The 17,110-nt window shown below is 31.3% G+C and overlaps 1 protein-coding gene across 1 annotated transcript in view; it reads left to right on the top strand.

Annotated features, from left to right (window-relative positions):
* LOC140447206 (uncharacterized) overlaps positions 1–17,110 on the top strand; it is a 427,560-nt gene that overhangs the window by 167,396 nt on the left and 243,054 nt on the right. The window contains exons 2-3 of the mRNA XM_072539719.1: positions 989–1,194; positions 4,104–4,239. Of these exons, the coding sequence (XP_072395820.1) occupies positions 989–1,194; positions 4,104–4,239 (342 nt within the window). The remainder of the gene's footprint in view (positions 1–988; positions 1,195–4,103; positions 4,240–17,110) is intronic.

The following is a 17,110-nucleotide window of genomic DNA, read 5'->3' as shown; positions in this document are numbered from 1 at the left end:
TGAATCAATGTGATCTCTGACCAACTACTTTATATATCCAACCATTTTATTTCTTGGACTTAGCTTCCCTCTGTTATCACCCAGCACAGTTCCTGTGGTGGTGTGCTTGTCTAAAACAAGGCGCATTCTTTTTTTAGGGGATTTCACTGAAGAAATATAATACCAACAACTTATGTTTTTTTTTATACATGGACACCCAATATATTTTGACATTTTTGATTTACATTTTTAATTCTCTTTCACCTGATTTGACATGCTATATATCTATTTTTAGTTTTTGAAGCTTCTATGCAGATATTATGTTTATAGTTGACGTTATGTTATAGGCACTTAAAAATAAAACAATCGCAACAATAATACCGTATTTTAACATTTTATTATAAATGAATTATTATACACTCAAATTATTCATGATTACTGTTCATTTTTTCATAATATATGTCTGCAACAGTAAGTTTATTATGGCGATAAAAGTCAGAGGTAGGAATTTTCGTGTTGTATGTTTACGACACGGTTGAAATGGACTACCTAAGAAGAGCTTGCCGTATATCAAGAGTAGAACGTATACCTAATTCTGAAATTAGAAGAAAAACAGGTAGAGTACATACAACTTCTGAAAGAATAGAAACTAGACAGTTAATATGGTATGGAGACGTACAGAGGATGGACGACAACAGATGGCCAAAAAGAGCTATGGAATACAATCCAAGTAATAGAAGGAAACGAGGAAGACCAGCCAAGTCTTGGATACAAGGTGTTATGGAAACCATGAAAGATAGAGCAATTGATGAAGACACCTGGAGAGATAGAAAAAGATGGCGATCGAAATGCGGGAAGCGGCAGAAGCTGTAGGATCCCCGCTTATATATAATATATATGTTTACGACAATGAATCTCTCAAAATATTCCAAAGTTGAGTGAAAAGACTATATCTTACTTTTTTAAATATTGTACTACCATAATTTAATAAATAAACGTTTTTTTTCAGGATCAAAAGCCACCAGGCATGTCTCAGTTACCATACCCATTGCAGCGAAGACGAGAGATACTGTTAGCCTTCAATGTAGATATGACCTTGAAGGAGAACCTTTATACACGCTAAAGTGGTATAAGGGACCCAAGGAATTTTATAGATATATTCCAAAAGAATTGCCCAGCACGCAGATTTTTCCTCTCCCAGGGATTAACGTTGATGTAAGTATAAAGACTCTACTTGATATATTTGTTTGATTCGAAATTATTGGTTTATGAAAATATACATCAAGCAATCTTATCATGTGATAAGTACTTCTATGATACCAATCCTCTTTGTGTAGATTCCGTCACAATCTTTGCAGCTCTTTGTGTTAAGTGAAATACATGGCCATATCACCTTAGGACCCTTCTAGAAAAAGAATGTAAAAAACTTACCTCAACATAATAATCAAAAAGCTTAGAATATTTAGGTGTAGAATGTGAAAAGTAGCGTTAAACAAAACTGCCAACAATGTCGAAAAAAAGTGTCATTGCAAACTCTATTACCCATGTTTGAAGTGAAACTAAAAAGTCCTGTTACAAAGAAAATCAAACAGCCATTTTAATTAAAAAATCAATAGAGAAAAACGTAGTGTTTACAAAAGCAAACAGATATTAAGCAAAAACTACTATTGCTTAAAGTTAAATTGAATATAATAAAAAACAATAGAATTTTTAAATAATTAAAATATTAAAACAATAAACAAAGATCCGATGGAAAAAAAGTATTAAAAACACATTAAACTGATGTTAGAAAATTCAAAATCAATATTAAATTCAATAGAACAGACATACCTCAATATTATAAACCCACTATCTCCCAAATTGTACTATTATATTAACTACACAAACCTGATCACCCAATAAGACCTAAAGTTTCTTTTTATACAGATCCGTCTAAAAAAATTTTCCAAAAAAAAACTTTTAGAGGTTATTTTAGAACACTATAATTTTTTACCTAAATTTACCGTAAAGATACAATAGAACTACTTAATAAAATAAAACATTTTCAGTTACCTAATAACTCCAGTTTAATTTCATTTCATTTGACGTAAAAAAATCATTTTCCTGTAGTAGTATTTCTCCTGCAGAAACTTTTGTTTTAGTAAAAAACCTTTTACATCATAATATTACAAATTGTAACAAAAAGTAATGTAACAATTTAAAATAGAGTGCCAATGTAACAAAAAAACAAATAAATTAAGTAAGGTTGTCTTCGTGCACCACTAAGGGTCAACTATATAATGTAACTTGATATACTAATGAAAATACTAATCCTCACAAAGGAAGAAATTAGATCAGTATGATAAACATAGGAAAATGTAAAATATAAATTATATATATTAACGGAGACCGTAGAATGAAAAAATAGATGACAAGGTAATAAAAAAATATATAAATAGATGTAAATGTAAGTGATATAATATGGTCTAAGATGTGAGTGGGCGCCAGGAAAGTATTAACATATACCTTTCAAGGTATCTTGTAATGCTGTATACCCTTTTTGTATCAATGATGTATTAATTGAATGATTTAGTCTAAACAACAAATTTAATACCTAATCAAATATATACAGTCGATCTTAAGTTTTTATGCTACCCATCACCACTTATGTACAGTTAACCTAGTTATATACAAAAAAAATTCCCCGATTATACAAAATTCATCCCTGATTATATATGAATTTAAATTTACTGAAAGGTAGGACCTAATACTATTTAAGGAATTTACAAATAATAAATATAAGTAAGAAAATTTATTAATTCTACCTAAAAATTTAATTTACTCGCCTAATAGAAATGTAATTATGTACTTATGCTTTTAAATAAAAGTGTTAATAAAGTAATATGGACACTCTATCCTGATGGGAAAGGTGCCAAAGGTTTAAATATATATTAATGAAAATATTAATTATAAACTCTCTGATTAAATGTATACACAAAAAACCGTACAGCAGACTCCCTTAATAGGGAGGATTGAAAACCTCAACCTGTAGTCAACAATTAGTCTTTAAATATTCTTCACTATTACTTACAAAAAAATGACGGCTCTTTATTATGATAAGAAATAGTATGATTTAAAGTTAAAAAATTATTATAGAAAATTATTAAAATTGATGGATAAAAAACAGTACAAATTGACAGTGTTCCACACTCTAATCAATGAGGGAGGTCCTTCCGGCTGGTTTACTGAAGTTGTCCGGGAATAGTCTGGTAGAGATCTGGACCTCTGAAGAAACAGCTAAGAATGACGAGAATCAACCCTTGGGATCAGGTGTATAATCCACCTAGGGAATAACTTAACCCTCTTTTTTAAAATAAACCCAAAAAAAAACCAAAATAATGAATCCTTCCGTTTGACTACTGATTAACTCCTTCTGTAGGCTAAAAAGCATATTTGTGTTAGCGTTCCTTCTTACTCTTGAGAAACAGTAGGAAAAAACACAAGGTTTATTCATCTTGAAAGGTAATACAAAAAGTTACTAAGGAACCTTATATGAAGGCAAAAAAACATACAATAGCAGCCTACCATAGCTTGTTACATAGATTAATAGAAATTTTCATGTCAAAAACCAACTCCGAGATAGAAGGGAATATTATTGAGGAAATAGCACTAAACCAGAGCCAAAAGAAAAAGCACTCACACAGTAGTGTAGACAAACTTAAATGTGTCCACTGCCCAAAAACTTACATAGGCCAAACAGGTGGAACTTCTAACAAACGGATAACACAGCACAAAATGGCTTTATATAATAGAAAAACTGCTTCTACGTAAGCAGTTTACGTTCTACACCATAAAAACAAAGGCCTTAAGTTATCTTTATTGGAATCTATGGAAATTAACAAATTAAAAAATAAAGACATTATCCTAAATGACCAACTTGAGACAAACAGTTCTACCCTCCTTAACTTATTTAGTTGAACACATTGTAAGTAGCTGTGAAATCCATAAGTTATATATCTTTCTTTTTTAAATTAACATATTGACCAATGAGTGTTATGCAAAGTTTCTGAGATGAACTACTGTTCATCTTCTTTAATTAAAAGGAATTAATAAACATTATAATTTATTGCTATTTTTCTGTCTAGACTATCAAGAGCAATCCCAACAACTTAGTGTTAACAAATATTCAACCAGAAGTGACTGGTAGATATAAATGTGAAGTATCGTCAGATGCACCGAATTTTTATACTTTTATGGAATCTGGATATATGTATGTTGTAGGTGAGTACTTTATTTTTAATAATTTCAATTTTTCAAAAATTAATATAATATGATACAATATATTCTGACTTAAATTTCAAAAGCTGCAGTTATATCTGATGGGATTTAATTGAGAAATAATTTTTCAATTAAAATCAAGGAGTAAAATAAATGAGAGGTCTAGAAGCAAAACCAGTAATCTTCACTTTGAAAAATATTTCATGAAATATAATTTTTTAATAAAATTTTAGCGTTTTATTAAAATTTTATTTTTTTTGGTATCTATATTTATTTGTACATTGGCTTTAGTTATTCACAAAATTAACCTAATTATTTTATTAATATAATTAATGAAATTCATCACCAACTCTTTTCTACTCTTAAACTTAAAGCTAATTCGCTCCCCTCCTCTTTTTTCCGATGGTGATTGACTCGTCGTAAGATAAATGTTGCTTGATAAACGGGAAGTAAAATACCATTTTGCGCGCGAACGAAACATTTAACTGTGGATGTCTTAGGAGCATGACAGTCATTTTTTAGGAGTCTTCTTTCACAAGGTGTAACTTTAAAAAATCTAGTAAGAAATAGAGCCATAGATAACTTTATAATATAAATATAAATTACTTCATCTAGAAGAAATTGAACAATTTTTGTTACTGCAAATTGAATAAATACTCAATAACTAGCAAATAACATTTTAAGTTTGCATGAGATATCTACACAAAATATGTTTTTATGTTTCCTCGTATACTATTATTTCTGTTCATTGGACAATACCAGGTTCGTTAGCAAGGCAATAAAAATATTTCAAAATTATAAAAATATCAAAAGCATGGGCGATAAAGCCAATAAATTTGTTTTATTGCTAAAATCTCAATTTGTAAAAAAGCAATATATTGGTGGCCACATTATTAAAAAAATAAAACACCAGCTTTGATATTGAGTTTTTTCTAGTATAGAGAAACATACATTTAGGCCATACCAATATATTTATATTGGACTAATTTTCAATACCATGTCACTCGAAGTTGAGTGTCGAGAATTTTAAACATTTTTCGATCTTTCGCCTCGAGTCTTTTTAAAAACAAAAAGCTCAAATCCGAATATTTCTTAGCTTTAAAAAGCAAGTTCCAGAATATTGCCTAAGTCTATGTATTCTACAATTTTCAAAGCAAAACAGACGATGAATGGACCGACATGGAGAATCTAAATTTGAATTCCAAATCAATTCAGTTAAGCAAGAACCTTTCGTAAACTGTTCGTTATCTTTTGCTTTGATTTGATATATGATACAAAGATACCAACAAACGTAAGTTTGTACCCCAAGGAACAAATAATAGAACAGGTAACTTCCATAAAATATTTGGGAGCAAATATCATAGGCAGTGTAACCCAAAAAAAGAAAGAATCGAACAAGCGAGAAAAACACTTATGAAAATAAACATAAAAAATAATTTACAAGATCAGACCTTACTCTAGAGCTCAGAATTCGAATGATAAGATGTTACGTTTTCTCTGTTTTGCTGTATGGCTGTGAAAGTTGTACAATAGACTCTGAAATAGAAAAAAGAATAGATACCTTAAAGGTCGATACAGCAGTGCCCGGCAAAAAAAACAATAGTTTATTCTTATGAGTACTTATATATACATTGGCGTTTTACGGACGGAGTCCATCCGTGCCCGGCTTGAAATTAATCCCAAACGACATTTTTGTTTTCGGCACTGGCGAAGCACGGAAGTGACATGGATTATACAGACTTGTATAAACACAATTTTATTGTTTTGCGATTTGTGAACGCAACTGCTGGTAAACAGATAAGCAGGAGATGTTGTGTAGTTAGTATGTTACGGTTGTCTGCATTAAAGAAAAAAGAAAAAGAAAAAAAGAGTACTGGACATTCTAAAATATTCATGAAATTTTGTTTCGTAAAAAATTTTTCTGTATATTTTAAATTCTACTTTGGTTTGTCTTTTTTTCCCACATAAGATGCACACTCCATCTTCATTGTTTCCGAATTTTCTGCTCTTGCTCTTCCTCTTCATCAAGTAATAATGCTAACACGGTGAGACCTTCTATCCAAGCCTCCATATTTTCAACTCTCTTTTACACAGAAATATTTAATAACGTTTTCTTCTCTATTTGACCCGGTACGCTCCCTGATACAACCAGGTTATTTGTAAATATAACATTAAAAATACCCGGACTCGGCAATGGCACGGAACGGACATGGTATGGAAATGTATAAATAGATCTTTAAAATGTATATATACTGACGGATGCTGAGAATTCCATGGATACAAAAAGTTACTAGTGGTACTTTGGAGCATGAGTGAACAAATTATTTAGCATAATCAAAGAGAGAAAAATAAAGTACTTTGGTGATGTGTTGAGAGGTAAGATATATGAATTACTCCAAATCATATTGGAAGGAAGTACTGGGCAAAAGATCAATTAAAAGACGCCAGAGCTCGTGGTTGAAAGAACTGAGGAGATGGTTTCACCGCTCATCCATAGAAATCTTCCGTGCAGCAGTTTCCAAAGATACAATTGCCATTTGTATCACCAACCTTCGAAAGGAGACGGCGCAATAAGAAGACGAGTTAAAAGATTTGACTGATAAATTGTCAGATATAGAGGATATAGTGGATTTTAGCGATTAAGAGAGACGTGGGACTGAAGCAATTATAGAACAGGACTTAGAACTAACCGAAGACTTTCCAAATCTGGATTCAATGGAAATCCAGGAGTTTAATTGTTTATTCTACATTGCCAAAGATGTATTTTATTTTGGTACGTGCATAAAGTGCCATCCGCCCGCCCACTCTTGTGATTTTAAAAAGGGCGTCCGCCGGAAGGTTTAGTAACTTTCTACAATATGTGCAATTTAATTTTTATAAAATTAGAGAGTAATGATATATTGGCAACTAGAACAAGACTAAACATATCAGCTATAATGGAGTTATTAACATTATGTCCTTATAAGACATATTTTCAACTAAATAATGAATTTTATAAACAAAATTTTGATCTAGCAATGGGCTGTAGTTTATCTCCATTATTAGCCGATATATTTATGGAAGATTTTGAAACAAATATTATTTTTAAACAAAATTTAAAACCCACAGTATGGTGGAGATATGAAGATGATGTATTCTCAATATGACCTCATGGATCAGAGTTGTTGCACACTTTCCTGAATGATATAAACGATAAAGAAGAGACAATAACATTTACCATGGAAAAGGAGGATCACAAACTACCTTTCTTGAATGTTTTAATATCTAAGAACAATATTGGACATGAGACTCAGGTGTATAGAAAACCAACACACACCAACAGATATTTAAATTTCAAATCAAATCACAATATTAATATTAAAAAGGGAGTCATTAAATCCTTATATGATAGAGCCAAAGTTACTTATTCCAACGAAAATTCGCTCTTGGAGGAAAAATATTTCTTAACATCTGTTTTATTAAAAAATTATTATCCTTTATCTTTAAAAATAAGGAATTTTCAACAGTCGACTGAATAGAAGAGAACAACTTAGGACGAGACCCTACAGCATACATAAGGAATAATACGAGGAAAATAACAATACCATACATAAAAGGATTATCAGAAAAACTTAAAAATAACAAACATATAAAATCAGAATTTGGTGTTTATTGAAAGTAAACTAAATGCACAACCAAATATTTACCATGTAGGGATAGAATTATGAAGATTTTTTCCTGGTTTTCCCTCATAATTGACTATGGAATCACTAACAGCAGATTTTTAATATCATCATGGCATGTGTTTGTCTTTTTAAAGACGAATTATATGCTATGATTTTTTCTGACGGATATTCTTATTAAGTTAAAGTTGATTTTATGTAATCGAATGAACTATCTTACAAGTAAAGTCGTCCCAGGAACGCAACTCAACAATATCGGCAATACCATTTTAAAGTCGTCCACTTTAAAATGTATAATGTATGTCTGAATTATCAATATAGATGAGTCAGATCAAATTAAATTATTAGAAGAATTTTTCACCAAGTAACAAAAAAAAAATACAAAATTTGTTTAATTTACTAATGTTTGTATTTTGAGAACGATTTCCGAAGTAGAAATTGAAACGTCAGTAAACTTACCTTAACCTTAAATTGTGGCTTATTCCCATTTAAATACTAATTAATTTTTTTCGTTACTAAAATCTGTCTGAAAATGTCTCAGAATAAAAATTAATCAATTTTAAGAGAATATTGCAGTATATTGTAATACACAAAAAAAACAAACATAATATTGGGTTATTCCGTTTTTTAATATTGAGTGAGTAAAGTATCGCAACAATTTCGATCGGGTCAATCATTAAAGCTTCCAATTTAATTTTCATATAAATGAAGCTTTAATTCCGGGGACTTTGAAAAATATTAAATGGTAATTACGTTGCTCATCACGGTTTTAAATATTTCCAAAGGGTTAAATAATTGGGGCAAACTTGATTCGGAATGATTTGCTGTATACAAACAAGTTATTTTGTAATATCCTCACTGTTGATAAATTTGGATAAAGCTTAGTTACGTGGGAAGAATTTTTAATCCCCAAAATATTATAAAGTATTTTGACCACAAATAGTTATGAACCAATCAATTTTACGCGTGCAGTAAAACGTCGGGCACAAAATATCGACGACCTACGCGATCGTTAATAATAGGCTAATCACTATTGCCCAATGAGATGACATATATAACTACTTTATTTCAGCACAGCACTCAGACATTTAACCTCTAAAAATCCTATGAACAATCTGAATTGTGCTAAGAATAATTATTACAATTTTTTTTTATTTCAAACTGCTTCAACCACAAGGGTTATTAGTAGAGACTGGATTATATGCTCTAAAAAATGGTTAAAATATACATGTAACATGCACTTAAAAAGTAACCAAATATGCCTTTATTATATGCAATATGCATTTATATATGCACTTTAAAAAATATATTTTTTAATTTTTAGGGCTTGAGATTTGGTGAGAAATAAAATTATAGTATAACTTAGAAAGTGTTTATTTATTACTACATTTAATAATATGTGTTTATATGAGGAAAACGATCTTGATAAGATTATGGGGTATAAAATTGGGGACAGAAACTATGGGGGCGAAGATAGGGCAAGCAAAACAATCGTTACTTGTGCGAACGGCACTCAGGGGGTTGTTGGAGAGCTGGGGTCGTGGATAAGTGAACGACAAGGGGGTTGAGATTGGGGCAACTACAAAAATATGAAATAAAGGGATACTTACATAAATCTCCTGGACAAAATGAATAAAATTGTCAGACATAAAATACCTCTAGCTATTTCAAATGGACGCCGCTTCGAGAAGACTTCCTGCTGGAGGAAAGAAGGGTTCTACTTTCCTAAAAAATAAACACACAAAAAAGGTTAGGAGATTTTCTAAAATAAAATAAACAAAATGGGTGGAGCAATAAATTAAACATTTATTTGTGTCTCTAACAAACAGTTACAAAAATACAGATTGCACAAGAAGAATATACTATTTAAATAGTTGCAAAATACAGAATAAAAAAAATTACATGTGTCCGTTTACAAACTCCAGGGATTGGAGATACTACAAAAACTTACAAATGTTACCGCACAGAGATTAACCTTTTTTTTAACAAACAAAACAAATAAATATCGAAAAAAATAAAGCTAGCTGTCATATGTTCACATTAAATTAAAAAAAAGCAGTTAAAATGACAGCTAAGTTAAACCATAAAATTTACAATTTATTAATTATTACAAATCCTTTTAAATTTTAATGAAAGCAATTATAACTTTTAGCAAAAAAATGTCTAATTTGCAAAAAAAACTTGCTACTATCTCTGGAATTGGAACTAACCGGACAAATCCTCCACAGGAACAAAGGAAACCATTTCCGTACTTCAGGAACAACGATCTAAGACGTAAATGGGGCTGGATCAAGCAGGCAAACGACAACAAATCTGGTGGTCATCCTATACAATCATTTTCGAAAATTTCTTCAGTTCCGGCGTACTGCACAAATCTTATGGTGATTACTCTGTTCTAAACTGTCATTATGCAAAGAGTATTATCACCTTTCACCGGTCTTAAGACATAACAAAAAAATGAATCGACTTCCGATTCACAATTACCCAAATATCTCTTGTGTCTCAGATCTCTTGCTTGACTATTATGCGTTAGATTTTACAAATTCAACCAAAATAAATTTTCCTTCACGTCTCCAGCCAGTTTGTCTACAAACTTAAAACAAACATAATACCCTCGACACTCGTTTGTCGACAACCTTGAAATATTCCCAGCTTTATGACGTTTTAGAAAAATGGTTTACCTGGCAATAATATATTAGGGGACTCGAATCTAAACAAATCGTTTTCAACGACAAAAAAAACATCTTGATTATTTACTTTTAAATTGGGTAACTGGAAATAAATTCGTCGAAATAACGCATAACCCGTATTATATTGATTTTAGTTTTAACCGGAATAATTTAACCTTACAATGTAACAGAGACAAAAACATCTATATTTTGAAACAACTGAATACAAAACTTAAAACAGAATTTATATTATTATATAGATACTAAATATTAACAAATTTAAAACGCTACAACACTAGCGATGGATACATATTAATAACTTCGTTAAAGCTTCTATTGATTATGTTATTTATTGATCTCAATAAAGAAAACCCTTCACTCCGATTTAAAACTTCACTACATTTATCTCTAATTTTTTTTCCAATTGTCCCTGAAAGGTTTACTATTCTTTCTTTGACAGAATCAACAATGCAAATACTATCATTTAAAGATAATTTTTGACTCTAGTTTTAATAAGTTCTTCATTTGAGGTAATTTCTGTTGTTTCCGGTTCTAGCGTCGTTTGTTCTTCCTTTTCATAGAGCTTTTTTAGTTAGTCAGTCCCATCTATCTTTTGGTTCTATTGGTTCCTTTACCTCCGTTCTTTGACCTCTTTTGAAGCACCATATTTGCTTTTGCAGACCATAAAAATCATGTTCCAATTCTTTTGAAAAGCGTTCCCAGTAATGTTTTTTTTAATTTTTTTTCATAGCTAATGTTAAAGTGTTGCTATAACAACTGTTTTAGTAGATAAAGTATCACTTTAATCGTAAGGGTAGATAAAGTGACACTTTAACAGCAAGAGTAGATAAAATGTTTTAACTTTTTTTTATTCAATAAAATTTACAAATTCAGGATTAAAAACAACTAAAATTTTACAATTAATATTATTAGAAATATCTATTTTTGGACCATCACAACTTGTACTCGTTTGCTTAAACACTTGATTCGAGGTACTGGATTGATTTTCTGGTCCGCCACGTATACACTTGGATACAGCAATCTTATTGCTTATTGACTCTTCAATGTAAAATTCTGCAACATATGACGATTTTCATCCACCTAAACTTTTACTAGATCAGCTCCAGAATTTGCGAACATAGTAGCTGAAGAAAGACCGGAAACAATGCCCCGTATACATTTCTGAATTTGCAAGTTTCAAAAAATCTGCAATCTTATTGGGGATATTATATATAGTGTTAATCCCCACCGGTTGAGTAGTGCACTTTTGCTGTCGGTAATTTACAAAAAACTTACTGTAAGGTACGTTTTTGGGGCGCAAGGCAATATACTTTCTCACAATTTCCAAGAAACTCAGTCCACTTTTCTTGTCAGTAATACAAAACGACCTTTCCTGCTTGGTTTTAGTATCATATAATGAAACGATTATCACCGATTTTCTGTCGTCCACATTAAACACTTCTAACTTGTACAATTCATCGGACCTAGTCGCTCCATGCACACCAAAAATAGCAATAACCTTCATTAACAAATAGACGTCATCAGGAGCTTCTGTCAGAAATTTAATAATGTCATCTGACTCCAGGATTTTGGACTTTTTAGCTTTGTATCCTCCACTCAGGTTTTTTAGTAAGGTGGTTCACTTGCTGAATTTGGAAATGTCACAATTTTCATTCACCAACAACATAAGCTTCAGCATCAGATAATACAACCACAATGACGATGGCATCGCTTTCTTCGACTTTTCAGAAAATACGCCAGAAGTATTTTTTTACTGACGCCATTGATATTCTTGATGCTTTTCTACTTTTTAAAAGACTGGTATCCTTTCTGATACATCGTCCTAGATTTTTGTGGCAACAATAAACTTTGTGCTTCCAACGCTGCATTTTTTACATCTGATGGCAGGTTTTCCTTTTCTTGTGTCAATTCTTTTCCGTCCATTTCGTATTTATTCACTTTGTACACAAAACGCAACAATATTCTCCGCAAAAACCAAAACGTAACGTTTGTGTGACATTTGTTGACAGAGTAATTCATATCCCTATCAACGGAACAACACAATTGCGATTTTTGTGCTAAAAATTACAATTTTCTTTGAAATTTCATTTTTCACCTGAACTTGAAGTCTCGCTATAGAAAAAAATGTTGTATTGCATACGACGATTTTATCGTCTTGTACAATAAATAAATATTCTTACAAGTGCATATGTTTCGTTTCTAATTGTCTGGTAATTATGGTATGACTCTTGTTTTGGTTGAGATGCATTTTAGGTAAGCTGTTTTTTTTTACATTTTTTCTTTACTTCTGTACAAAACCATGGAGTTATTCGCCTTTATTCGGGAACGAAACCGTTTATTAAAATAAATGCATTAGGTATAAAATTAACACAATGTTGTTTAAGGATCGATAAAAAATTTATCTTTGAATATGTAACTTTTTTAGAGATATCTTTCCATTCGGTTTTTTATTCGACTTTTGTAGCTTAGGTATAGCTTAGGCATATTATTTTTTATTTCGGTAAGTAATTGCTGCTTTATTTTAGCTCCTCATTCGGCCACCAATTTCATGCATACAAAAATTAAATCTTCTGGATTTGAGAGATTTTTTTTTATGAAAAGCTGCTGCCTCAACTTGCCCCAAGTATTTTTAATTAAAATTTTAACATTCAGTCGACGAGTTTTCCTCCCTTCAAAATTTTTCACCTTACCTAATAAGGCCGAAGCAAAATTTCGGTTGTCGAAAAACCCCAAATTTATTTCCGTGGTCAGCCGAGCGGAAGTTATACGAGCAATTCGAACATATGTGACCACAAGCTGCTTTCCACTAAATCAAATTTAAAACATCAAACAAAAATACGCAGTCAGGGAATATTTATACACGTTTCAGACTGTCGGGTTGTCGAAAGTGCCTTTTTTACTGTCGTCTTGCCTCGTTCCGGTCAGTGACGGGTTACCTGGAGTTTCGAATCTTATCAAAATTCATTTTTAATGAACAAATATCCAAATTTACCGTAAAATAAATAACCTTTATAACATGCAAGAAAGTGTTGTCACTGTCTTTTACACAAAAACCAACACGCACACACATTATGGTATGCAATAATTTTTGCATTTTAATTTTTAAACCTGTCTTAATGGTATGCAACATGTTATGCATATAAGTGTAATTTATGTAGGTACAGGTAGATATTTATTTTATTTTGGATGTTTGTCCAGTAAGTGATAATAAACACATAAACATAGAAAAACATCCAAAATAAAATTAATATCTACCGGTTTAAAAATTAAAATCACCTAAGATGGACCTCTAGTATTTCTTAAAAAGAAATATAATATTAATTACACCTAATTACTTTTTAATCATAGGGTTTTTTCTTTTTGTTCTCTATGTGTCAGAGTTAAAACATACCAGTTAAAAATGACAAACTAAGTTTTACTATCTGTACCTAAATTTTAAAAATTTTAGAATGTATTTTGTCCATTATTTTATATTTTATATGTGTGTTATTAATGTTGTGTGTTAATGCTTTTACAAATAATCTCAACGACTAGTAAGTTGTACTGAAGAATTGTGATATTTTATAAATATTTACATATTTTTCTTATTACAGTGTCTTGAAAACGGAATAAAACCATTCCGAAAGCTAGACAAAAAGTCAAAAGAGTGTTTCATTAATATCCCGGCCAATTTTCTGACTGCAACCCTAATAAACTGTGTTGTTTGTTTATATCGACAGTCACTAATATCCAGTTATATATAGTGTTGGATAAAATTCTCGAGAATGAAAAATCGGAAAAAATCGAATCGAGGGTATTGTGGATATGGAGATTTTCTGAGAATGAACCGTTTGACGAGCTTAGGGATATTGTTTAAAAATCATGAAATTATATACAAAATTATGAGACGACTAAAGTGTTATTTATATAAAAAAAATACAAAAACAACAGAAAACATAAAATATATTTGATAAAAATTAAATTTTCTTTTCTTTTTCTTTATTTTTTGGTGCCTATCCTCTGTGGATGTTGGCAATCACGTTGGTCCATACAACTTTGTTGACAGCTGCTCTAAATATATGTATGGTAGTCATTCCTGCCCACTATCTGATGTTCTTCAACCACGATGTCCTCGTGCGCCCTTGGGATCTTTTGCCTTTTATCTTGCCTTATAAAATTAGTTGAATTAGTTGATACTTCTCATTGTACATCACATGCCCTAAGTATGTTATCTTTCTGATTTTCACGATACACATAATTTCCAGATCTTTATTCATACGTTGGATCACGTGTTGTTTATACCATGATGGATATAGGAAATTCTGAGCATGCGGTGGTAGCATCACATTTCGAAAGCTTCTAATCGTTTGAGTGTTGCCTCCGTCAAGGTCCAGGCTTCGACTCCATATAAAAGGGTAGAAAATGCACAGCATCTCAAGACTCGTGTTCTCATATCAATGTTCAGGTGCATATTACATAAAATATTCCTGAAGCGATTGAAGACAACTCTCGCCTTTTCTAAACGACATCTTATTTCCTGTCAATGGTGCTATTCCTTATTTAGGCTGCATCTATGTTATGTAATTTTGTCGAATATTTTTAAGAGTTCATTACTAGCTGTGAATTGGTGCTGTATTACGTCGTTTTTACTTACTACAAGAATTTTGGTCTTCTCACAGTTTAATTTCATGCCGTATCTGTCACAGGCTTCCACTACACGGTCTACTAATGTTTGCAGATCCTCCGCATTATCAGCAATCAAAACCGTATCGTCCGCATATCTTAAATTGTTTAAGACTTCACCAGTGATTTTTATACCTTCTCTTAAACCATCAATAGCTTCCCTGAACAGCATTTCCGAGTAAGTATTGAACAACGTCGGTGATAAAATGCAGCCCTGATGTACTCTCCGTTTTATTGTGAATTCTTGTGAGGTTCCGTTGTCTACTCCTAGAGTTGCCCTTTGCTTTAAGTATAAATTTTTAATTAGGCGTAAATCTTTGTCATCAATACTAAATTCTTTAAGTACCTAAAATAATTTTCGATGTTGCACCTTGTCAAATGCTTTTTCAAAGTCTATAAAGCATGCGTAGACTTCGCAATTTTAAATTTTCTTCTTAACAGCAAATAATGAATGAGGTGATCTAATCTGATAAAAGTGAAGCCTTAGATTCAGAATCTATTTTTATCATTATCTCATCCTGGTCATCTACATTCTTTATTTCAATGTACTGATGAGAAGTGGTGGGATTTTATTTTTCACGAGTCGCCAGCTCAGTCATGGATTGGTCTACGTCTAACAACTTAAAATTGTGAGCAATAAAAGTTACCTTACCAGCCCGTTCAGCAGTAAGCCGGTTTCTTTTAGAGGAATTGATAAAATCATAAGTACTAAAACTTCTTTCAGTCGCTGCACTGGATGAATGCATGCTTAATATATTCACTGCTATTTTAGTTAATTTTGTTCCGAAACCTTTCCACCATATGAAGCTCTCCCAGTCAGTTTTTTTATTAGTTAATATTGAATTGATCACTGTATCAGTCATCGTTAAAATTTTTTATACTTTGATAATTTTTTGTATCCATTTCTTTCTCTTTTTTTGCTTGCCTTATATATTTCGGTATGTATTGTGTATTGGTGAATAGTTATTGAACATATTTTATATACGGACCCAGCTATATATAATCAAAACAAAAAATTTCTAAATTTAAAAATGTATGATGTTTAGTCAACCAGCGAGTCGTCGCTGGTCTTTCATTGTCCGTATATATGTTCGAAGAAACTTCTTGTTGTCAGCGATTTCGAGATATTTCGCTTCACTTTGACTCCAAATTTTATGTTCTGAACCTTAGATGGACTTTTTTGTATTTTGCATATAAGACGCTGAAGCGGACAGTTTTGCGCGTTAAGGGGGATGTATCGTTTTGTTTGGCAAAATACAGATTTTATTCGTGTTTCTAAATCAAACTGTTTTCTTTGAATGCTTCTCTATTCGATCAAATGTCGCTTAATTCGTTAATGATTTTTTAAGATATGTATGATTTAAGATCGAAATACCGGATTAAAAGACGTATTTGGCGCTTAATCTGATGTTTCAAAATAAAAAATACATGTTATAATAACGTTTTATGCAATTCTTAGCTTTAATATATATACAAAGTTATATCGTTTACAGAAAATACTATGATGAGTCTTCAATATCGAAGTCTAATGATTCATTAAAGCCGTCAATATCATATTAAATGCCTTCATTCCCTACTATATTTTCGTAGAATTGTTTGGCATCCAATGGAATAAGCTCCACTAATGACATTATGTCATTAAGCTTTGGAATAAAGACAGGTTTCCAATTAGGACACAGAATTTGCAGTTTGGAGGAATATAAAAATTCTGTAGTCCTGGTTGCATTTCTTTTGACTCTTTTACTTATGTCTACTTCTTGCAAATTACCACCGTGATTTTTGCTGGAATATATTTTAAACGGATTTTCTTCCATGAGGAGTATTTCTTTAGTTTGAAGCCAGTTAATGGAATTCCCATTT

The sequence above is a fragment of the Diabrotica undecimpunctata genome, chromosome 8 (assembly GCF_040954645.1).
Source record: "Diabrotica undecimpunctata isolate CICGRU chromosome 8, icDiaUnde3, whole genome shotgun sequence".
Taxonomy (NCBI): Eukaryota; Metazoa; Arthropoda; class Insecta; order Coleoptera; family Chrysomelidae; genus Diabrotica; species Diabrotica undecimpunctata.
Note: the sequence above shows the minus strand (reverse complement) of the source record. Positions and strands in the feature narration are given on the sequence as shown.